The sequence below is a fragment of the Lepisma saccharinum genome, chromosome 1 (assembly GCF_977018435.1).
Source record: "Lepisma saccharinum chromosome 1, izLepSacc3.1, whole genome shotgun sequence".
In the NCBI taxonomy this organism is placed as follows: Eukaryota; Metazoa; Arthropoda; class Insecta; order Zygentoma; family Lepismatidae; genus Lepisma; species Lepisma saccharinum.
This window is the reverse complement of record NC_139229.1, coordinates 34,084,085-34,109,041: the sequence shown is the minus strand read 5'-3', so window position 1 is coordinate 34,109,041 and position 24,957 is coordinate 34,084,085. Positions and strand designations below refer to the sequence as shown.

At 41.7% G+C, this 24,957-nt stretch overlaps 1 protein-coding gene across 1 annotated transcript in view; it reads left to right on the top strand.

Moving 5' to 3' along the window:
- The window catches only part of Elk (Eag-like K[+] channel), a 647,431-nt gene that overhangs the window by 368,341 nt on the left and 254,133 nt on the right, over window positions 1–24,957 (top strand). Inside the window, exon 3 of the mRNA XM_083125217.1 lies at window positions 18,116–18,349. Coding sequence (XP_082981343.1) covers window positions 18,116–18,349 — 234 coding nt within the window. The remainder of the gene's footprint in view (window positions 1–18,115; window positions 18,350–24,957) is intronic.

Genomic DNA, 24,957 nt, shown 5'->3' with positions numbered 1-24,957 from the left:
GTCCTCCTGTAAGAAGATAAGATGCTTTCAGGGAGAGGCTGATTCCGGTCTACTAAGCCGAACGGATCGAAATGAAATAGTTTCTTCTTTCCTTCAGGAGCAAACTCAACAATTGATCTGTCGTCAAGGCAACCAAATCTATCTACTCTTGCCTCCAGGATCTGCAGAACAGAATTTTTTCACGGTTTTTAACATACGCTGTGGTCCATCTGGATCTTTCTGTTTACTTAAGTTCACACTATGCCCAGATGGGCTAATCGGGACTGGACTTGATGTTCAATGCGCCTCTATCGGGATTCGAAACAGAGACCTCTTGATTACATGTATTTTTGTTTTTAGTTTTACTTCGCTTTTCTGCCACTTTTGACTACGATTGCGAAAATGAAGATGAGTTATAATATGATGAACTTCATCAAGGTACACTCACCATGACAGTACCGAGATTCTAACCCGGACCCCCTGGCCTCGTAGCTGACCACTGGTTTTCAAATCACTCTGCCGCGAATATCTGTCTTTGCTTACAAGCAAACAGTTCTGAGATAAGAGATCACAAAAGATGTTTGTGCTGTAGGTAGGTAAGTTTTGATAGTTATTAATAGAATTTTCAAGTCTCGACTTTCTGGCATTGGTAATTGCAGAGGTTTGGGAGTTATGACAGCTGTTGGTGAAACCAGAACGACAGGCAATCTTTCCACGTGGTTGCCCGCTCGGGCTGCAAGTCGCTTTACCTTCCTGGCCCTGACTCGAGAACGACCCCACGCTTGTAATTCAAATTTGGGGGCTGCACGGAGGACAGTCCTCTCAATGGCTTTGATTTCTTGCCAGTACTGGCGAGAAAAAGGCCCTCTTATTGCTGGTGAACGCCGAACGCGAGGTCATCTTTCCAGGTGGTTGCCAGCTCGGGCTGCAAGTCCCTTGATCGTTCCGGCTCTTGCTCGGGAACGGTCCGTTCATCAATCTTCAAATTTTAAGCAATGCTTCCCCGGTTAGAACGTTTGATCGCTCACTAGCACTTTCGGTACTGTAAGAGAGGCTGAAAGGAGGAGTGAATGAGGTAGGAGGCTTCGTCGGTCACGTTCCTTCAGTGGGGAAATCTCTCGTCTTCTGATTCGCAAGAGTGTAGTATGGCATTGTGATTGGCAGAGGAAACAGAAGGGGGTTCCGTGAGAAGGAGGGCACCTTTCCCTTACAGTATTGTTTAACCCCTCAACGCAGTATCTAATCAAATATTTACTTACCTTTTGGTGCAGTGTGCAGGCGAGTGACACCATTACACAAAAGTGTAATCGAACTACTCGAGCCTGAGGAATCGTGAACGTATGACGTAACTGCATCTGATCACGGTGTTTCTCCATTTGTGCCAGAGAGCCGCAGTGGTCTAGGGAAGTCTCGCGCGAACCGCGGAAGGAGGAAGTTGGATCGGTGCTCTCTCCCGTAGCGTGTAGTTGAGACAGCGTGCGTGTATTACGTAATCGTCCAGTCGAACAAAACTGAAGTCTTGAAAATGGCCATTAAGCGAGTGAACACGTTGAAATTGAACTTTAGAGATGTGAGATATAAGCCAACGTCAAATGAACTACATCGCTGGATAAGTACGAAATTGAAACTGAAACCAGAACAGGTTGTAAGTATAGAAGTAGACTATTATAGAAAATGTGTTTTTGTGAAATTATTGTCTAAAGTAACGGGTGAACAGTTATTACGCGAGTCGAAAGGAGTGTATATGTGTAATGACGATGACGGCGAACATGAAGTGATAATGACGTGGGTAGATGAAAATCATGTGATAGTGCGGCTGCACGTCGTGCCGAGTGAAATGTCAGATGAAGCAATTTATTCTGTACTAACTAACTATGGACAGGTGATATTCCTTGATGACGAAACGTATTCGAAAGACCACATATACCCAGTGAGAACCGGAAGAAAATTAGTAAAGATGAACTTGTCCCGTGCGATACCTTCATATGTTACGATCAGTGGCGGCCGATATTGGGTCACGTACAATGGTCAAGAGCGTACGTGTTCCTAATGTGACGCGGTCGATCATTTCTTTAACCAATGCCCTAGTCGCCAGAGGCCAACAGCACGCACAAGTGATAACTCGTACGCAGGGAGAGTGCGACCCGCCCCATTCAACCTCAACAGCGCTGAAGAAGTGATACACAATGATCGGACAGCCCCAACAACCAAGACGCAAACTGAATCAACTGTAGATGCCAGCTCCGATATAATACAGGGTGTCCCTTTAACGCCGACCGAAGAAAACAGCACCCTGCCTAGTGTCGATTTCATGGAGGTTCCAGTATCTGCCAATGACGAGACTACAATCATGCTGCTAAGTATCCATACTACGCAGATGACTCCTGAGGAAACCATCGAGAACTCACCACCAGTAGATGCAGATTCTTCGCAGACGACAAACATGGACCTGACTCTAGAACCCCCATCATTGCCGACCCCAGCTTCACCCATACTGGGAAAGAAGAAGAGGAAGAAGCAACGTAGCACAGACCAGAATCACACCCACCCGGCGAAGAAAACGAACGAACAGCGTTCACCATCGCCAGTGAAGTATACCCTGACCCCAATTGTGCCCAACCCTTTGGAAACACCCCCCAACCCCACGATGACGACCACTCTAAATACCGATTCTTCAGGAAACTTGTAAGTACATGCAATGTTTTGATTGTTTATATCATTAGTGTGTTATATGACGGCTCCCGTGTATCATTTTGCCACACTAAATCTGAACAAACTATCCTCTACAGTCAAACACCATGCCTTGACCGATTATATAAAGCAAAGTGCTCTCGATCTTCTTTTCCTTCAAGAGGTCGGTACAGACGATTTTATATGTGGCCACGACTACACTATATATAATAATTTCACATACAACGCCACAGGTACTGCCATTTTGGTACGACAAGGTATACCTGTTAACAAAACTTTCCTGCATCCCTCTGGGCGAATTACGTGCGTCGAAATAGGTAAAATCTGGTTTTGTAATATCTATGCGCCTTCAGGATCAGTGGCCCGCGAGGCACGAAACACTTTCTATGCAACAGAAGTGGCGACAGCTTTAGGGGGCAACCACCAACATATTGTCTTTGCTGGGGATTTTAACTGTGTGTTACGACGACAAGATCAATATCCAGGGTTTAACTCATCCCTTAGTCTCTCTACCCTGGTCGAGGCCTTTCACCTAAAAGATGTCTGGGAAACCAAGCACCCACAACTGGAAGGATTCACCTTCATACGTCCAGACTCGGCCAGTCGATTAGACCGTTTCTATGTAAGTGCGAACTTATTACCCAAAGTGTCATCTGTAAAGATTTTTCCCACTTGCTTCACCGACCACCTCAGTGTGCAACTAGACATGGCAATCGACGCCAAAACTGCAGTTCGGGGACGGGGATACTGGAAACTTAATAGTCGAGTTCTCCAAGATGAACAATTTAGAACAGCCTTCAAACAAAAGTGGAAGGAATGGGAAAATATGAGCAGGCGCCTAACTGATATCATCACATGGTGGGACACATTCCTGAAGCCGTCAATCAAGCATTTTTGTATAGCATACACACGTATGATGCACACGGATTTCCATAAGAAATACAACTTCTATTATCGCGTACTCCACGAGTTGACGAAACAACTCATACGGGGCGACCCAGTCCTGCATGAACTGAAACGCATACAATCGGTCCTACTGAGGATGCACCACGAGCGAATGGCAGGTTTCGTGGTGAGAAGTCGTCTCCCAACAATTGACCCCCAAGAACAAGCCAGTATTGCCCAGGGGGTGCTCGTTCGGCGGCGCAGATCGTATGCGCAGTTGTCCGTGGATGCATGACGTCACCATCGAAACACTCGGCACGGAAAAGGCTGGTTCCTTATGCAAATATTGAGAAATTTGACAACGAATATCTTGTAAAATATAGTAGCAAGGGAAAATTTACAACTTTTACTGTTAAGATTCATCCTTTCTAATCAATTTATCACAAAGTTGATTCAAATGTGTAAAATGGTTTTCAAGAAATCGTGTTACGAAGGAACCCCTGTTTTGTTCTCTCCAGGCTTCCAATGTAAGGGAGTTTTAACTTAAGCGCGTTGGATTTCTTTTTGCTCTATGTTTTGAAATAAGATTATTTTGTTCTTGTCAACTGAAATCATGCCTAAATGCTATGGAAAGCTGTGAAAACTAATGGAAGAAATCTAAAATATCACAGCTTGATTGATATAAAAAAATGCGAGATTGCCCATTTTTGTGAAAAAGGCATTGTGCGAGATCTAAAAGCAGAACTTTATAATATTGTATGTAAATGTAAGGGTGTAATAAACGTGACTGCTTCCCAGGCACGTATCCACGGGGGGGAGCTTATGGGGCTCAAGCCCCCCCCCCGAAAGTTTTCGGTTTACACTAGATAAAATGAGATTTTTTGTTTCTTGTGGTGTCAAATAAAATAATGTGACCTTAATTTAAGGAGAGAAATAATTATCGAGGCAAGACGGAGAATATTCTATAACCCTGTTGTTGTTAACAGCTCGTATCCAAGGTGGGAATCAGGAAGCTCAAGCCCCCCTTCAGAAAATTTTCAGTTTACGCTAGATAAAATTAGGTTTTTGGCTTCTTGAATAATATGGTGATAATTTGAGAGAGATAATTATCTAGGCAAGACGGAGAATGTTCTATAAGCCTGTTCTTGTTAATAGCGCGTATCCAAGGTAGGGATCGGGTGGTTCGAGGCCCCCCCCCCACTCCCCAAGGAAATTTTTCAGTTTACACTGACAAAATTAGGTTTTTGACTTCTTGAATAATGTAACGATAATTTAAGGAGAGGAATAATTATCGAGGCAAGACGGAGAATGTTCTACGGACCCTGTTATTGTTTATAGCGCGTATCCAAGGTGGGGATCGTAACTCTTGGACTCCCCCCACCAGGAAAGTTTTCATTTTACACTAGATAAAATTAGGTTGTTGTCTTCTTGAATAATGTGACGATAATTTTAGGAGAGAAATACTTATCAAGGCAAGACGGAGAATGTTCTATAACCCTGTAGTTGATAATATTGCACGTAAACTTTTCTTACGCTTTCGGTGTTGTCGTAGCGAACTTGAACACTATGTAGAAGAGACTTGTCAGCATTTGGAAGCTGCACAACAAAGGTAGCACCGCAGGTAGGGCGATTCGGATTCATTGAATTTTTTTAATCTCTGGAAAGCGCGAGAGAGTTCTTGAAAAAGAGAAGGAGTCGAACTACTGGCAATATTTACGAATCGTGATATTAATACGCGACTTCAATTTCCCGGTTGATCTGTACAACAGAATAAGTGGAGACTTCAGAGGTAAGTATGACAATTCATACAGTCGATTAGTGATCAGTCAGTGTCCATTGGTTGCTTTATAAGATCTAGTGATTCGAAAATGAAATGGACTAAGTACCGTAAAGTAACGAAGTCTACCACTAGTTCCAGTTCGGTCCCAAAGCTAAAGACATTGACGACAGCTTAACTTCGAGTAGTGCTACGCGTAGTTCGGGTCGAAAGACGAAGAGATCGAAGCTCTCTCTCTCTAAAGTGTATCGGGCTGGGCATTGGAGCGATTTATTAAAAAAGAAATAAGCTGCACAGATCAACTGAAAATCAAAGTTTTGAGTGATGATTTGGTTGTGCCAGGACCAAATTTTGTGTATGCAGTCCGATAATTTCATGGCATAAAAAAATACTTTTGTTCAAGGCTACTGGGTTCGACACACACTCAACAGACAATTTTGGACACTTGCGAGTGCTTAGGCATGAATATGAACAATTTGGTGTGTTTCGGCTTTTATAAGAACTGCAAACATGGGAGGACAAGACACATTAGTGGTGTTCAGGCTCGAATGAGAGAGAAATATTCGTGAACTGTTTGATTTCAGTTCCCAGCACACAGTTTGAATCTTGCGTTGTCGAGTGGATTGTGCATTCCGTGCATGTGTAACACCTTCGTAAAAACACTTCTGGTACATAGATGTTTTGATGCCTGATGAGAAGAAATGGACAAACATACATACTGAGATGGTTCCGTCACACAATATTAATGCATGGAAACAGAGGAGTTGAGTGGTAGAAAATGTCCCGATTTCACGTTCTGATTAAAATGACAACCTTAAACAGTGACGACGATTTAGGAGATAGTTGCTCCTCATTCTTTTGCCTCCACACTATCACACTATGGCCTCTTAATGCTTGTCTCCTTGTCCACCCCCCCCCCCCCCCCACACACACATTTTGGAACCCAATTGCCACCACTGGCCTTAAACATACAATTGTGATACCCCTTTAAAATATGGTGTTTAGCATCCCCCCGAAAGGAATCCCTGGATACGTGCCTGCTGCTTCCCGTAAAATATCACTGCACTCTTCACGTTTTTCTTCTGTCTTTTCTTTGGCGCCGTCAATAGCTTCAACACGTTGTTCTTTTTTTATACTATATTTGTCACATATTTGTTTTAATTAGTATTCTGCTCGTTCCGCCTCCTAAACGCAGCAGCTAGGGCTCAAAGGGCAGTGCAGTTACACCAGAAGAATTCTCGGAAATGACAGGCTTCAGAAGTTAACTCATCCAAATTAAATTAAACAGGTATGTGCTCTCTCTAAATTTAAATCATAGTTCACAAATAATTTTATTAAAAGTTTTAAAAGTATCTGTTTTATTTAATATCGTATTAGTTGGTGCATTCTTCTCCAGCATAGCCATAGGCAGTGACCACACTATGGGGGGGGGGGGGCAGGAACGCCCCCAACACTCGTTCGACAATTTCTCTCTCTATCTTATCTGCCCCCAGTAAAACGACAAAGTAAATAAATCAATGAATGTTATTTTAGCCAAATATGCATTTTTGTGTCGTATGTAACGGAATAATAAAAATGATTGCCCCGGGAAAATATGATTTACCCCTCCATCTTTACTATTGCGCTGTTACTAGCTACAACATATTTTGATTTCTATTGTTCCCACATATTTATTTTAATTTTAGTATTGTGAATCATATTCCACTGTGTTACCTCACGTAGCCCCCCCCCCCCTCCACGCACACATACGACTTCAGATGTAAGTTTTAGACTAAGCCTGTCAAATATCTTTGTATTCTTGAGCCATTTAAAAAAAATCATTTCGCCCCTTCTTCTGGACTATTTCATAGGAATGTTTTTCCACTGGAAGCCCCTTTGCAGATCGAGATCCGGGGCTATAGCCTTCCCAAGCCAGCGTCCCCTCCAAATACTCTCTTGGCCTCATGAAAGACAAATATATGCATTTCTACGAAATATTAATTTGACTTGGCAGTTTCTCTTTTCGAACAGGAATAAGTTTTAAATTTTAATAGCTTATAAATTTACACTAACAATTTTGAGTAAAGGTTTTGCGTAACCCTAAAAGTACATTTAGAGACTGCAAGGTCAACTCTCGATATTTCAGATATATTAATAATTTTCATCACAATGTCTTGTAATAATTATTTGTTACTTCAATAACTTCCTCGCAAATGTTTCTCGCATATTAAAACATATATGCCATTTTCTGTTTATTTCCTTGTAATGCTGACCTCCGTGGCGAAGTGGTTAGCACAACCCTTTACGATGCCAAGGGCCCCCAGGTTCGAATCCCCGCCCGGGCATGGGTCTACTTTCCTATCTTCAATTTCATCATATCATCACGCATCCTCATCTTTGCGATTAGGTGCCAGATATGCGAAGTAAAATAAACTAAGTCTATTAATCAATTATTTTTTTAAACTCTTTAATTCTTCTTTAGCATGCCACGTTTTTGTTAAAATTATATTACGATTTGTAAAATGACGAAATTCTAAAGGAGAACACGCAACTTTCTTTGTAGCGCATCGGTCAGAAAGTTTCAGGAATATGGATTTTCAAAATACATTTTTTCACATGTACTTTGCCCCCTTTTGAAAGTAGCGCGTTTTCAATTATGTTACTAATCATTAAAAGGATGCATCAATACTATCTTGGAGGATGACAATTATTATTTTCCCCCTCCTAAAAGCAATAATATACTTTCGCTCTCTGAATCTCCCATATAATTGCTAGGGGCCGTCTGCTTCAGCCGAGCTCACTGCTTCTCCGGTGACGTCACGCGTTCGTGCAAGATCGGCAATCTTCGGATGGCTTTACCTAATCTCTATATTCCTTGAGTATTGCCCATGTAAGCGCAGAACAGCGAAGTGGGAAAAGGAAACTCATAACGAGATTGCAACAAGGGAACGAATGCCTCACACAACCCTCGGACATTCGTGCATGCCTATATGAACACTATGCAGCACAATTTAATGCACCCCAGGCGGAAGAAGAACACGTGACATACCCCGATATCCCCACGCTCTCAGGGGAAGATGAAGCCATCTTAAACCAACCGTTCACTAAGGAAGAAGTGGAAGCGGCCATCCAATAAGCTCAAAAAGGAAAAACCCCGGGCATAGACGGACTACCGATTGAATTATTTCAAACATTTTGGCCTACCATGGCAGACCTGCTTATGCGGTGGCTCAAAGCCTGTTTTGCGCAGAAGAAGTTAGGTCGTACAAGCTCGACAGGGGTCATGGTCTTAATCCCGAAAGTGATACATCACTTAACACCTGAACATTATCGCCCCATCACTTTGTTATGTGCCGATTATAAAATATTGGCACGAATATTAACGCGCCGACTACAACACTATGCAGCTACTCTACTAGGCCCTCATCAATTTGTGCACGGAACTAATGGTAATATAACAACCGTTCTCACTAGCATACGAGACATCGTTACTGTAATGAATGAAGCCCCTGACTCGGAAGCAGCTCTAGTAGCCCTGGACTTCAAAGGAGCATTTGACTCATTGTATCATCATTATCTATTTCGGCATTTAACTCAGGTTGGATGCGGAGAATCCTTCGTAGAAGCGATAAAGAGCCTATACACCCAGGCTCGGGTACATTTGTGTGTAAATGGAACATTATCCTCGCCGTTTGTTCTTCAGCGCTCTGTTAGGCAAGGTTGCCCCTTTTCACTCCTCGCCTTCTGTACAGCTCTTAGTCCCTTCCTACACCAAATAAATCAACGACTACAAGGAATACAAGCGTATGGCATGACCTACCGAGTTTTTGCATACGCCGACGATGTCACAGTGGCGGTGCGTGATCATCAGGATTATGTTAACCTAATGGAAATCTTGGAACAATTACGAGTAAATACAGGTTTGTGTCTCAACCTGAGAAAATCAAAAATACTACCCTTGGGGAGAATGGCAAGGAACTGGACAGAATCTGTCCCAATGAACGTGACGGACGTATTGAAAGTACTCGGGATCTATTTCTCGAGAAACCTGGTCGAGACTTCCAACCACACATTTCAAACCATAGTGCCCAAAATACAAGCAGTATTACATTTCAACCGACTCCGCCAACTGTCACTAAGCGCTAGAATCAAATATGTCAACACTTATGCACTCTCGAAACTATGGTATGTGGCGCAAATACTACCCGTGCCTACCCAAACGGCTGCGAGAATCCGGAGAATGATCACACGCTTTCTCTGGCACGGTCACCTGTTCCATGTAGCTCATAACACACTATGCCTACCAACTCGCCTTGGAGGACTAAACCTGCTGAGTATCGACCGACAAGCGCAAGCCTTATTTTTGCACCGCCATATCACCATGATAGTCCAGAATCAAGATAGCATTACGGCTCGTGTGCTACGCTCCATGCTGGATGAAGTGGAACTATGTGCCCCAATTTACCCAGGTGTTATACCCACTAAATTTCTCTATTTACGAACAACCATAGTGGAAATTTGTTACATGTTGATGCTCCTTCCAAGTGTGGATCCTTCTGATATAACAGTCAAATCTCTATCAAAAATGCTGCAAAACCGGATGAAACATATTCCGCGTATTGTCCCATTATTCCCCAGTGTGCGCTGGAACATCGTGTGGAGAAACATATCGGCGACCCACCTCCCCACTCGAGTGCGCTCCATATGGTACTTAACTGTACACGATGCTATCGTCACTAGAGTACGATTGCAGAGATACCTTATGGCAGACAACTCCCATTGTACCAAATGTGTACAGGACGACACCTTAGTGCATCGACTGACGACATGTGTGACAGTCGTGGAACATTGGAAACACCTTAAGAAGTTACTTGGAATCATATGCCGCCGCTCTCCGAATGACTTCACGGTGAACCATATATTAACTCCAGAGTTTCAGTATTTTCCTCTCACAAGAACACGTGCAGTGCAATTTCTCATAGGACATTATGTCTATTATGTGCTTGGCAACCAACCTCATGTACAAAAACTGTCATTCAAATTCTATGCCAATGAACAATATTATCACAATGATCAGATAACCTGTAAAGCCTTGTATGCAAATTTCCTACATGTGATCCTTTGAAATTGACGTCCAAATGTAAAATCTGTGTAAGAAGTAGCTAATTTCAATAAAGAAAATTTAAAAAGAAAAAAAAAAGTCGGTAAGACGTCTGACTTCCACGCGGGAGATCTGGGTTCGATTCCCAGGGTGGGTGATCTAAGGTCGGAATTTTTTCGGTCTTGTGTCCGCATAAAGAGCATCGAATCAATGGGTGCCTGGGGATAAAGGCGGCCGGAGCGTGGTGCTGATCACAGAGATCGAGAATGTGTTTGGCTCTATCCCCACATTCCCAAAATGTACCTTCATGGCACAGTGCTATAAGCACGGGGAACTTTACCTTTTACCTTTACCTTAACACCTTCTAAAGAAATCTGCAAAGCTTTTCCAGTAAATAGTATACCGGTAATAGTAATCTACCTCTGGTTCCCCCTCGCTATCTCAAGGATACCTCTCCGATGACGCAGTGGTTGCGTTCTCGCCTTGTAACCAAGGGGTCACGGGTTCGATTCCCGGTGGAGACACATAGTGGTTCGGATCCCACTTTAAACTGTAGATCCAGTCCCGATTAGCCTTACTGTGCATAAAGTGGACTTAAAACAACAAATCAATCGATATATCTCAAGGATAACTTCAGCACGACGCACAACACGCCTGAAGTATGACGTCGATGGACTGGTGGCTCCAAGTGCCAGCGTTGGACATGCTCTCCATCAAATTTTGGGAAGGGAGCTTTGGAAGGGCAAGAGTGACAGCTTACATAGAGAACATGACCGAGTCCAGTACCACACCGCAGGCAGCGAGAACGACGACGATTTTTCAGGATAGGAGCCGGTGGGAGGCAGCCACTTCCATCCCCACAGCGAACGTAGGGGGAGGGGGGAGCGCGTGCGTGGATACCTAACAGTGAAAACAAAACGCACAGCTCGACACACGACTCACGTACCCGGACGTATGTTCCCGTCTGTCTGCTGGACGAGACGACTCCGAAGTTCCTTTCTCCAACGGGGAAAGCTAAGAGTAGGTCGTTCCCTGGTTGCTGCTGTGCGGACCTTAAACACCTCCCGGGTGGCGTGCAACCAACGCTCGTGGAGGAACTCAAGGTGTCCTTTTAAAGGAAAAATGAACACCGCTAGTGCTGAAAGCTCTTCATGGGTCTGGAAGCACCGAGCCAAGTTCTCCCCCACCGAACACAAAGACATTTTCAGGACCAAGTGCTTTGTGGCGGGAGGATAAACTAGGAAGACGAATGCCACATTAGGGACCAAACAGTGCAACCTAGGGTAAGGTATCAACTCCCGCTGCGGCTTGCTTCACCTCCGAGCGCCCGGCACAAGCCCTAGTGGTGAAAAATAAGACCAGGAAGAACGCAAGAACGAGGATGTCGCGAGAGGGGAAGTTACTTTAGCAACGACGACTCCAATGCTCATCCTGCGGAGGAGGGAGCGCGTAGACCTGGGCAAAAGCAGGGATGAGGAGGAGAAAGGCAGCAGAAGCTGATCAGATCCGGCCGGGTTGGTGGCCCTCAAAATGGCTGATTCACCCAAAGTATGTTGGGGAGTGGTGACCCCCGACAGCGCCACATTCCTACGTGCCTAGCGGGAGGGACACCGGGGACCATGTGTTTGTCGTGTCATCCTCGGATGATAATTACCTCGACTCGGAAGTTGACCTAAGGGGTATAGGCAGGCACATGGGCATCAAGTATGGTTCCCCCGGTTAGGAGTGCAACACGAATCGGTCTCTGGCGTGAAGTCACCGATCCGTAAATTAAGAGAGGCCAATGCTGCCCAACGCCAGGACCCGAAACTGAAGCGCCGATGCCCGGAGAAGCAGACGAGATGTCGCCCAACGGACTTGACCTGACAATGACTTCTCCTCCTTTTACACAGACGTCTTTTTAAATCTTCGATCCGGCTAACTTTTCGGCCTGTGTATCAAAATTAATCTTCGTTCGGCTTTTTGTCAAAATTACGGTTGTCAGTCGGAATGTGTATGTCCTACTAACACTTAGAAATTTCCTGATGGCCTTCGGGCTGAACCTGCACCTTTTTCCTAAATTCCCGATATCATCCTCTCTCCTAGGATTGAACCATTAGGATGTGCGAAGTTCCCCCCTCCCCCTTCTAACGTGAGGGTTCTAGCACACTAGAATCTAGATGAAACTCATGCTAATTCAAGATGCGGCCGAGGTTTTTCCCAGCTTGTTTGGTTTTTACACGGAAGTTTCCTAATTTCTACACTCGGTAAAAGTCTTCTTTATCAAGACTATAAACCAGGAAGCATGATACCAGATATCCTGTAGGTAGTTCGTTACTAGAGCATGCCTGCATGAAATGGAGGTTTCCCCGAGGGAGAAATCCGGCTAGACTGGATCTATTATGAGGGGAAGACTACGCCTAGGCAAAGGACCAAACATGGGGCTATAATGTATTTGGAGAGTGCATTAGTGTCTCAGGCGAGGTCTGAGACTTTCGGTGTGGTTGCCGGCTGACTCGGGCACCACTCACTTTTTTTTTTACACACACACACACACGCCTAAAGTATTGTAAATTTGAACAAATTGTCGACAGCCTGTTTCCAAAATACCTAGTTCATTTGAAATCGACACTTTTAGCCGTCCGCGGCCAGCATTACATTTCGAAAACGTCTGTTCGGATGGATGAGAAATTTAGAAAGAAAATTCCTAGACTGCTTTCCAAGATAATGTTTTTTCAGAAAACTGCATAGAAGTTTGAAATTCCTCTCTCGGATTTATAACGATAGTTTCCATAAAGAAGGGGAGAAAATGTGGATCTGTGTACCTTCAGGCTGAAAGTTGAGCACCGTGTTGGCATCTGGAACAGGAATTAATTACAAGTGGCAGCTGCTTGATGAGAAGACGGGAGAGAAGATGTTGTTTGCTCAGTTTTTATTATAAGTACATTTCACTGCTTCCGGGTAAAGATTACGATGTAACCGAAGTTCTTTTCTTAATCACCTCTGACAGGATATTGCTTCCTGAGTCAAACATTCTGAAGGGGTCCTTTTAAATTTTCTCAGAGATCCCCGAAAGCATTGCATCCATTTTATAATATTTGTATTTTGCAAAATATTTTGTATAAATTGTCTACCTCTCTTGGTTAACCACAACTGACCTAAGCTCTTGCGACTTTTTTCTGTTTGTTCTCTATGTATACGAGGTAAGGCACAATTTTAGCCACTAGTCTTTTAGAAGCTCCAATAGTTTGCCATGAACGTTAACACATGCAATATGTCTGGAACACTCCTATCAACAATGCAACTTTATTGTTGATGGCTTTAGTTCTTCACATAAACCTGGGAATGTTGAGATTATAAGCACAGAGTTTTTTTTTTTAATGTTATTGGCCAATTTGACCGTTTTGTATCGAGTCAATAGCCTGAGTCTTGGTTTGAACCTGAGGGTATGTGATCAGCAGCACGCTGTGGCTTCATTTTCCTCAGGGTTGCCTCCAGATATCTAGAGGCTGGGTGAATGCAGAACATTGGTGAAAAAGTGTTTCATGCTGAAATCCCCACCCTGTGAGTGTAACCCGGGTCTTACGCGTGGCACTCAGATGACCTACGGACTGAACCACCACGGCTCTCTCTCTCTCTCTCTCTCTCTCTCTCTCTCTCTCTCTCTGTGTGTGTGTGTTTCTCCCCTACTATACTCTGTCCCAGCTATCTCGGGAGCAAGCAAATCAATACAAGTCTCTGTGAAAGTAATGGCGCCAGACTGTCCCATCCATGAACACGTCAGAGGGAATGGGATTGCGTGAAGGGGGAAGCGACTGCAGTTACCAGCCTTCGCAGCAGCGTGCAATGCTTCGCTCTGCCCATCCGATTCTCCTCCCCTTTTCTGCCGCTATGTGCGGCCTTGTTCCAGAGATAGATGAGACAGAGTATACTTTAATTCTCTTTGTCAGTCATTCCCCGCATCTACCTCATGATTAGCACAGCGCGCTACGACGCCAGGGGTCACGAGTTCGAATTTCGGCCTGGGCAATGAATTCCGAAGACATGGAGACAAAGTGTGGATTTGCTGAAATTTTATCTCGACAGATTGTAAAGCCCTCAGCGTTAACGCTTCGTGTCCGTTTCATTTTGAATTAATTGATCGTCTATTATTTCATTGATGATGAAGAGGTCTTCTCAGGATATCAACCACGTGATTTCCGGATAAAGTGTCAACCCCTGAAGATGAGTGACGTTAGCTGTAGAAAGCTGGGAATCTATCCGGAAATCACCTGGTTGATATCCCGAGAATACTTCATCATCCGCCGCCAGGAAAGCTTCAAGAAGTGCAGGTTTAGCCTAAAAGAAATACACACTTTTAAAGTTTTACAGATAGAAGAGTTTTAATAATAGGGCTGAAATACTTACGTGGTTTGAAGAGTGCGCCCTGAAGTTTACATTGGTAAGTAAGGAGTGTTCTATGCGTGACCCTTTTGTAGCACGGCAAATATAATTCGATGATCCAGTTCTACCCTCACGCAGGCTACCAGTTTCCTCAAATGTCTTTCTCCAATCGTAGATTGACTGTCTTGTGGGTGGTTGTTTACCATACCGTGTTCTAAAACGACGCTGCACGATAGTATCAGAATTGGTTTTTGAAAATTCAATCATGCAGAAAGCCTTCTCCCCTGGCTAGCGGCCATACTGCTCGACTTACGTCAAGGGTGCTCACGTGATGCTGACGTCACGAAGACAAACGAAAGCGGAGGTGGTAAACTTGAAGACTTTCTCTACACAACAGTACTAAATGCTTTTTCATGTAACAAACAAATTTCAATTTATAAAGCGTTTAAACTGCCTCTCGCAGACAATCTATTATTGGTCTATTATTTAATCTACTCCGAATTTAGTTTCCAATTGCATCATAATCTCTCGCTGGTGACGTCACACTTATTACTCGGTGGACCAAGTGGATGGACCAACCAGAATATATCATCCTATAGCTCTCTTCCAGTCTTACGGCGGGCGTTCTACATGCTGGCAAGGGAAGTGGGGAGCGGGGAAGCGACCAATCCAGCGCGATAAGAAACGCAGCAGCCTGTAGAACGAGGTGCGCGCAGCACTTCCTCCCCTAGAGGTCGTAACTCTCGGCGCCACCGCTATTAGCTATAACTACAGAATAATCCAGTTGTCAACATTCAGGCGATCTTCAGGTCAACGAGGCGACAGGGGTCACCAAGTAAATAGTATAAATATCGACGCAGATATTAATTGAAGCAACCCCGATCTGTCACCAATGTGATAGTTTAAGTTTGCTATGCTCAATGACGTACTGGCGGTAAGGTTAATGTATCACTAGAACGTGAAACGACAGTGTCGCAATATGGAGATATTAAGCACTTGAACAAGATCAACCCATAGCTTCTGTAACAGAGAATGTGGAAGTTCTGAGCGCCATCAAACGATTAAACGGTAACTTTAAGTTACAAAACCATGGACAAGCAACAGACCAATTAGTCCATGACTGACATGAAACGCAAAGTGATTTAATAAATTTCATAAAATTGCATTGTAGAGTGTATTATTTACATTACATTTTGTGTTTATATTGTAAACTATTGAAACAAAAAAATCTTATATGTAATTTAATAGTTACAGTTTTTATTTCATGTTATGTATAATAACGTCCGTCAGTTTGTTTAATTACCTGAGTCAGAAACTGTAAATAGGTTCATTACTAATGAAGAGGAAAGCAACTGATATCAGAAAATGTGCATTTGTGTACTCGATTAGGTGTGCTTAGTTGTTTGATATATACTGGATGAGTCTTTTAAAAGAGGCCCCGTGGAAAATGCGCTCCTTGCATGTAGGCAACCTTGGTACACCGAAGAGAAGAGCGGGTTATCGGTGCCAAGCATATTCGACAACATGACATGACATGACATATCCTGGACTGTTCTCTGCCCCGCTCTTCTCTTCGGTGTACCAGGGTTGCCTACAAGCAAGGATCACATTTTCCACGGGGCCTCTTTTAAAAGACTCACCCAGTATATTCTGTTTGCATACTGCAACACTAGCGCATAGATTTGGTATTCGATTCGTGGATAAATTCTTCTGTTTTCTGATAGTCTAGGACCTACATGGAAAAGAGAAGGTTTGCAACATGTTTTTCGTTGAGAACTTGTTTTTGGTAGGCCAAAATATGTTAGTGTCCCCATTTTGGACGACTCCGCCCTAAGGTTGATATTAAGCTTTCGTTTTACTACAACCTGAGCAAGGACTTTGCACCTTTCTGAGTTTCTTGCTCGCCGCTATAGGAGCAGTGACGTGTAGGTACGTCAGAAGATTAAAGTAATTATTTATAGTGAGGAAACTCGGATTGAACACGATGTGAAGAATCTAATCGGTACAAGTTTGTTCCAGTTTCGAACAAAGTGACTCAATGAATTTATCTCGTGGTATTCTTTTTAGCTCTTACAAATCCTGTTCTTGTGAAATCCACCGGGTCATTTGTGGGGTTGCACTGGGATACCACGCCGTGATAAATGGGATCCGGGGTGGTTTATCAGAGACAAGGAAAAGTCGGCAAACACCAAGGTAGTTGAGGGAAGCGTGCATGAAGATCTTAACGAGGTCGTTCATCATCCCCCTCCCCTCCCTCAATGATCAGGCAGAATCCGTGGAGAAAGTGAAGATGAAAAATTTCTCCCTTTCTTCTGTTTCCTCGTGTTTTCCGATGTTCAACGGCCACGAAGGAAGGGCTGTATTGGCTGATTTTTTTCTGTAGCGCCACTCTAGAAAGCTTTATTTACTTAGTTGTGTAATGATTTCGAATGAGGAATGCTACACAGCATGGGAGTCTTATCGAGAAAGCAGTTGAGAGCATTGGGAAGGAGCAGGATATTTTCTTTCAAGTCCACTTTATGCACAGATAGGCTAATCGGGACTGGGCCTACAGTTTAATGTGGGATCCTAACTACTGTGTACCTCCACTGCGTATCGGACCCGGGACTCCTGGATTACAAGGCAACGAAGATACCAGTACGCCATCTGGTTGGCCCTAGTATTGGGAAGGATGTCTTGAAACGTGTGATAAACTTCAGAAAAGGACTCCAATTCTGTGTAGCATCACAAGGTGACGAATTAAAAACGTTGCTTCTGGTTTTTGTCCGTTTAGTGTGTTCGTACACTCCAAGTGTACAGATTAAATATTTCTGTTTCTTGAATTAATCTCCAAGAAGTGTAGAATTTATTATATTTACATAATATGCTCTAATGCAGTGGTTCCCGATTTTTTCCCTTTCACGGCGCCCGTAGCGTTTCAAGACTTTTCTGCGACGCCCAAGTCAGAATGTAGGCCTATCCAGCACTTGCAACGCTCAGTGTGGTTAGGTTGCTTGCCTTGAGTTAAAAAAATAAACACATATTTCAAATTCAGAAACATTTTACATGTAAAAAGTAGTAAATAAGCACATATTTGGATTGATGCGATATGGTCAGATTCTAAAACCATGTGCAGACTAACAAGTGGGTGTCATTTCAGCGAAAATATTGGAATATTGGCGCACACTTCGGGAATCACTGCTCTAGTGAAACGTGTTTGTTTTATTTCTGCTATATTAAAACCGTTAGTTAATTGTGCTCATCTCTGTTGGATTTATAATTCCCAACTAAGTAAACAAGTTTTGATTTTGTACTTGTGTGTATCATGCAATACTAAATGAACTCCTTTCCTCTTTTTACAGACAGCAACTTTGTCCTTGGAAACGCTCAAGTCCCCACCCTCTACCCGATCGTGTACTGCTCCGATGGGTTCTGTGAACTCACTGGCTTCATGCGGGCGCAGATCATGCAGAAAGGCTGTGCGTGCAAGTTCTTGTACGGCCCGGAGACGAACGAGGACCACAAACTTCAGATCGAAAAGTCTTTGGAGTGCAAGACTGAGCTGAAGTTGGAAGTTATATTTTACAAGAAAAATGGTAAGTATGCAGAATTTGTTCTTGTTCTTTTCTCTTGATTTTGAGCTAGCTTTCAGACCAAAGCGACACGCGTTACTTGAAAACAAACCATCAGACATAAATACGAGACAAAGAGGGGAACCCCTGAAGACGCCCAACATACATCCACATACATTCAGGGATATGCGCTTAATACCCTGGTGCCTTTAAAATAAACCAGGATGTTTTAGTCCACGTTATGCACAGTAAGGCTAATCGGGACTGGACTTACAGTTTAAAGTGGGATCCGAACCACTGTGCTTCCACCGGAAATCGAACCGGGACTTCTTGATTACAAGACGACAACCCTACCACTCCGCCATAGGAAAGGCCTCATTCCCCGTTTTTCTTTTCCTCCTTCTTTATTGATACTTTCAAATTATACATGTATGAGGCTGGTATATACGTATGTGTGTGGGGGGGAGGGCATTCGATGTCAAAGTGCCCCTGAACCTCAATTTTCAAAATTAAATTTAATGCAATGCTGTAACTTTATCCTATCTTGTGAGTGAACAATCTAAAATTGTCTTTTGGATAAAAATTCAAGTATTTTACGTAATTAAAGTAGAAGGAGTTTTATTTATTATTTATTCGTTTATTTTAACTTTCTGGTTTACTTGTGTTTTCTATCGTGTCCCACCCGTGACACCAAAAAGACAATTAATTTATCCTTTAACTGTTACATTTTCCCTTCAACTCCACTAGAATATTCAAAGGTCAATTACCCTCTCTCTTTGTCTTAAATAATTTATTTTTCATCATTTGACGATTCACAGAACTTTAAATAAATTTCTTATTAAGTGAATAGGCAGTGTTTCGTCTGTCCCACCCGTGACACAAACTTTTTCACTTATAGCTACAAATCTGAGAAAGTATTTTAAGGGTACTTAAGTTTAATCAACAGAGTTAAGTCTCATATTTAATTGCACAGAAACTGTAAGAAAATTGTTGCTTAACTATCAGTACAATAGAACAATGCCTTGTATTATATTTACATTATTGTTACATTTACCATTGCCCCTAGCATTTACATTTACCATTTTTTTTTTTACAATACATTATACGAGGGCCACTATTTATATTTTGAGCCTTGGCAACACTGATTGAAGTTAGGCGCGATTTGACGTTTGCACGGAATCGTCGGGCATTATTGACCATAACGTACTTCAAATGTTTTGTCAATAGCTTGATTTGTGTTGTTTATGTTGCCTTGGAGATTGCGCGACAACAATAAAATGGAATTAACTCGTGAACATTTTCGTGCGATGATTTTATCGATTTTCGATGTGGATTATCAAGACAAGAGTGCATCGATCAAATTACTTCCACATTTGGCTATGAAGCCCCATCCTTTGCCACTGTGAAACGCTGGTATAACGAATTTAATCATGGCCGCCATTCGCTCACCGACGAGATTCGCGAAGGTCGTCCAAAATCAGTTGTTGTTCAAGAAAACATTGATGCTGTGCAAAAACCTAATACTGCAATATCGTCATCTGACATACTGTGAGATTGAGGCAACCATAGGCATTAGTTCCACCAGCATATATAAAATATTACATGATCATTTAGCTGTGAGAAAGGTATGTTCTCGTTGGATCCCAAACAATTTGACAAAAACTCAAAAAGACGCTCGCTCGCGTCAATTGGTGCAAACAAATGCTCAATAAATACAATCGTGGTGCTTCAAAAGACGTATATAAGATTGTAGCAGGTGACGAATCATGGATATATGAATATGAGCCGGAACGTAAACAGCAGTCGACTGTATGGGTGTTTCAAGATAAACCCAATCCAACAAAAGTTGTTCGCGCTCGAAGCACATCGAAACAAATGGTCGCCTGTTTTTTCGGGAAAACTGGTCATGTGGCAACTGTGCCTTTAGAGGAACGTAGAACGGTCAACTCTGAATGGTACACAACAATTTGTTTGCCAGAGGTCTTCGGTCAAATACGGAAAACAAACAAACGCCGTCGGATCATTCTTCATCAAGACAATGCCAGTTGTCACACATCTCGTCTAACAACCGACTTTATGAACAGTCAAAAAATCGAATTGATGGGTCATCCGCCGCACAGTCCTGATTTGGCTCCCAATGACTTTTTCTTGTTCCCGAATGTCAAGAATAAATTGCGTGGACAACGATTTTCGTCGGCGGAAGACGCCGTTGATGCATTCAGAAACCATATTATGGAGGTGTCTTAAGAAGATTGGAAAAACTGCTTTGACAAATGATTCGAACGAATGCAAAAGGTATTGACCATAAAGGAGAATACTTCCAAAAACAATAAAGCAGTTTTCAATGCCAAATTCCTGTTTTTTCATTGTTAGGCTCAAAATATAAATAGTGACCCTCGTACTAATACCGTGATATATATTTATACATATATACTGAAATCCAAGACGCCAAGGCGCAACTAAATTTTCAACAACTAAACTTAGCTTCGAAGAAATACGGTATATATACGGAAATTACTACTATATATTAAAAACTTAATATGACACATAAGGGTATGTATATTATTAATACATAGAAAACAATATGCATACTTACAATATATCTGTATATGTTGTGTATACACTGTGTATATATATTCAAATTTGCCCCCAAAACAATCAAATGCACATCTCAAATGTAAGCACATGACCCATATTGTTACTACTTAGAATCAAGCATGAAATATACCAACCGTCTGAAGATCAGATGTGCCTTATGGATGATTAAATCACAAAGCAATTTTCTCCAGCTCTGACAAAGGAGCAAGAGACTTTACCTCCCAGGTGATTGATTGCGTAGAGAGACGGCGAAGTGAAGTCACAGGTGACGGAAGATTTGGTTCAAGTTTGCCGAACACTTCGTACAGCCGAGGAAGAAAGGGGAGCTTAATTCTATAAGCGAGTTAATATATCTTCCGTTGTCAGTTCTGCAGTGGAGCAAAGGGAAGATCCACAGAAGGAACGATTAGTTTGATCCGTAGCTGTTGTCGTCGTCTGGTCAATGTGCACTGCTTAGAGGGCTTTCGAACGGTGCAAAGACTGCCTTCATAATGTTATCTTTTAAGAATAAGCTGGTAGTAAATTACACACCCCATCACAAGTTGTTGACGTACAACTGACAAACTTTTGTTTCGTGAAAACCTGGCGACTGACCGTGCTGTTGCAAGAGTCCTTTGAAATGGCAAACTAATCAGCTATTCAAGCTTTTAAATGGTAAATTATTTTCCGCTCGCCATGTGAAATACCTGCTCCGTATGGCTGTCCGGAAGGTCCAAAAATTAGTCTTGAAGTACGATCTTGTCGTAAGTGACGTCACTTAGTGCAGTTCGAAACGAGCAATGAGACCCCAGCACGGAGCACGTGAGGTTGCAGGCTTCAATACTTGATGTTCATTTGTTTGAAATCATGAAAGCAGAAAGTAGCCAAATGTTGGTTGTAGTTCTACTAATGTGTGAAAATGTAACTACAAGAACTTTCTAAAATTGTTGTGATTTCTATGGTGAAAACAATGTGTTCTTAGTTTTATCTAGTGGTCGTACTCTTATTTGGCGCTGCAGTCGAAGTGCAATTCGAAAGATTTTCTCTTCCAGTCCAAGGCTTCAAGACTGAACTGCGAGACCATTCTCGGAGGATGATAGCTTCAAGTATGATCTTGCACCTTTCGGACACGGCCTATGTTTCTGTTGTCTTATCCTCCCCTTGGGCTATGAATGTGGCAACGAAATGTTCAAATTCCCCTACCAAAGGAAACGCCGAGCAAATTGCCTTGCGGTTCTACGTACCGGTACCTTAGAACGTACGTTCTAACCTAGGTTGTTTGTTATATCTTATGATCTTATGACAACAAGGCTGCATCCTTTTCCACAGGGAAATCTCTGATGACGGGACTACCCCCACCCGTTAAATCCCACACTGCCATACAGCACACTGTTCACCGCTCCAGAACGTAGTGCAAATAGCGCAGACTACATTATGTGACATGAACTCTATAGCTACTCTCGGATTAAAAGTTATAGATACTAGAGTCTAGACTGCAATTAAAAATTAACCAGTAGACCTACAAAAGAACGAGTTACTTCAAAATTTAGCTTATTCAATTCTACGTTAATCTATGCTAATCAATTTTTCTCGAGTATGCTTTATATTTTTTATCGTCGTGAGAACAAAAAGAGGGCCGGTTTGTTTTAGTTTCGCAAACAATCGCTCTTTTTGAAATTCTATAAATCAAAACCTGATTGATCGTGATAAAATTTTAGTATGATGCAGGCAGAAAGGTTTTAAACACAAATCTTAATTTTCAGATTTTTAAAATTTGTTAAAAAACCGTGCTCAATTTTACTAAACAACTTTTTCTTAGTATTGGGTAGTCTTACAAATACAATATTAGTCTTGTTTTGAAGCCTTTTGCATCTGTTTTTAAAATCCATTACCGTTGTCAATTCACATTGAGAAACAGATTTTATACAGATTTTTATTCGGCGGAGAAAAGATGAACGTGAAACGTGGCACAGACTTACAGTTCCAGTCCGCAGTTTCCGCGATTCAACCGAGATCCCTGTATGCCGTATTGCCACGTTCCGCTTTACGTTCTTTACTCCGCTGAATAAAAATCTGAATAAAATCTGTCTCTCAATGTGAATGGACAACGGTAATGGATTTTAAAAACAGATGCAAAGAGCTTCAAAACAAGACTAATATTGTATTTGTAGGACTGACTACCCAATACTAAGAAAAAGTTGTTTCGTAAAATTGATCACGGTCTTTTAACAAATTTTAAAAATCTGAAAATTTTGTGTTTAAAACCTCTGCCTGCAGCATACTAAAATGTTATAACGATCAGACAATCCGTTTTTGTTTTATAGAATTTCAAAAAGAGCGACCGCTTGCGAAACTCAAAAAACCGGCCCTTTTTTTGTTCTCACGACGATAAAATAATATAAAGCATATACTAACTAACTAACTAACTAACTCTCTAGCCTTCATAAACCCGAAGGTTCATGGCTGCAGCAACACAGGCCTTCCATCTGTCCCTATCTTGAGCAAGATCTATATACTCTCTTCCATCCCTACCGATTTCCTTTAGGTCCATCTCAACGTTGTCCCTCCATCTTTCATCTTCGTCTTGGCCTTCCTACAGGTCTCTTAACATCAGGTTTCCCAACAAGAATCCTGTAAACTCCTCTTTCCTCACCCATTCGTGACACATGGCTTGCCCACCTAAGTCTTCTGGATTTAATTATTATAATAATATCTGGACATGAATACAAATTATGTAGTTCTAAATTATGTAACCTTCTCCACTCACCTGTCTCCTCATCCCTTTTAGGTCCAAATATTTTCCTAAGGATTTTATTTTCAAATACTCTCAATTTATGTTCCTCTTTCAATGTAAGGGACCAAGTCTCACACCCATATAATACTACAGGCAAAATTACTGTTTTGTATATTTTAACTTTTAGTTTCTTAGATATTAAACGAGAAGACAAAAGTTTATGAAGAGAGAAGTAACATGCATTTCCTGAATTAAGCCTACTTTTTATTTCCTCTTTAATATAATTTTCATTTGTTAATATTACTCCTAAGTATTTGAATTTGGAAACTCATTCAAACGAGTTGTTATCAATAATTAGATTTTGATTATTACCTAACATTTGGTTTCGGCCTGTAAGCATATATTTAGTTTTCTCTTTGTTAACTTCCAATCCTATCTCTTTAGCAGTTTTGAAAAATATTTTAGCATTATTCTTAATTGTACATATTTATATCATCCCCCAGTAAGTCTACATCATCTGCATATGCTAACAACTGAGTCACACCATTTAATTTTAGTCCTTCGTTAGTTTCTTTTACCTTCCTAACGGCATATTCTAAGGTAAAATTAAAGAGCAATGGAGATAATGCATCTCCTTGTTTTAACCCATCATGAATTGTAAATTTGTCAAACATATTAATACCCACACGAATTTTACTTTGTTTCACTGGTGCATACTTTTATCATACTAACAAGCTTCTTAGGTATTCCAAACTCGACTAATATATTATATAATTTATCTCTTTTGACCGAATCATATGCTTTTTTGAAATCAATGAATAGCTGATGGATATTCTGATTATATTCCTACTTTTTTTTCAAGTGTCTGTCTTATGTGAAAGATTTGATCTGTAGTTGATCTGTTACGTCTAAATCCACATTGATAATCACCTATAATTTCATTAGCATATGGGGTTAGTCTTGCTAAAAGAATGTTAGATAATATGTTGTATGTTGTTGAGAGTAGAGAAATTCCACGGTAATTATTGCAGTTCATTTTATCACCTTTTTTAAACACAGGAACAATTATGGATTCTTTCCACTGTTGAGGGATTTCTTCTTTATTCCATATTAAATAAATTAATTTATGAATTTGACATATTAATGAATTTCCACCATATTTAATTAACTCAGTTGGTATTAAATCAATGCCAGGTGCTTTGTTATTCTTTAGTCTTTTAATAGCATCTTTAACTTCAGTCAAGTTAGGTTCTGGAACTAAAGGTTCTGCTGTGTGGACTTCATTTACCTCTGATTTATCTCCTACATGGACATTTAAAAG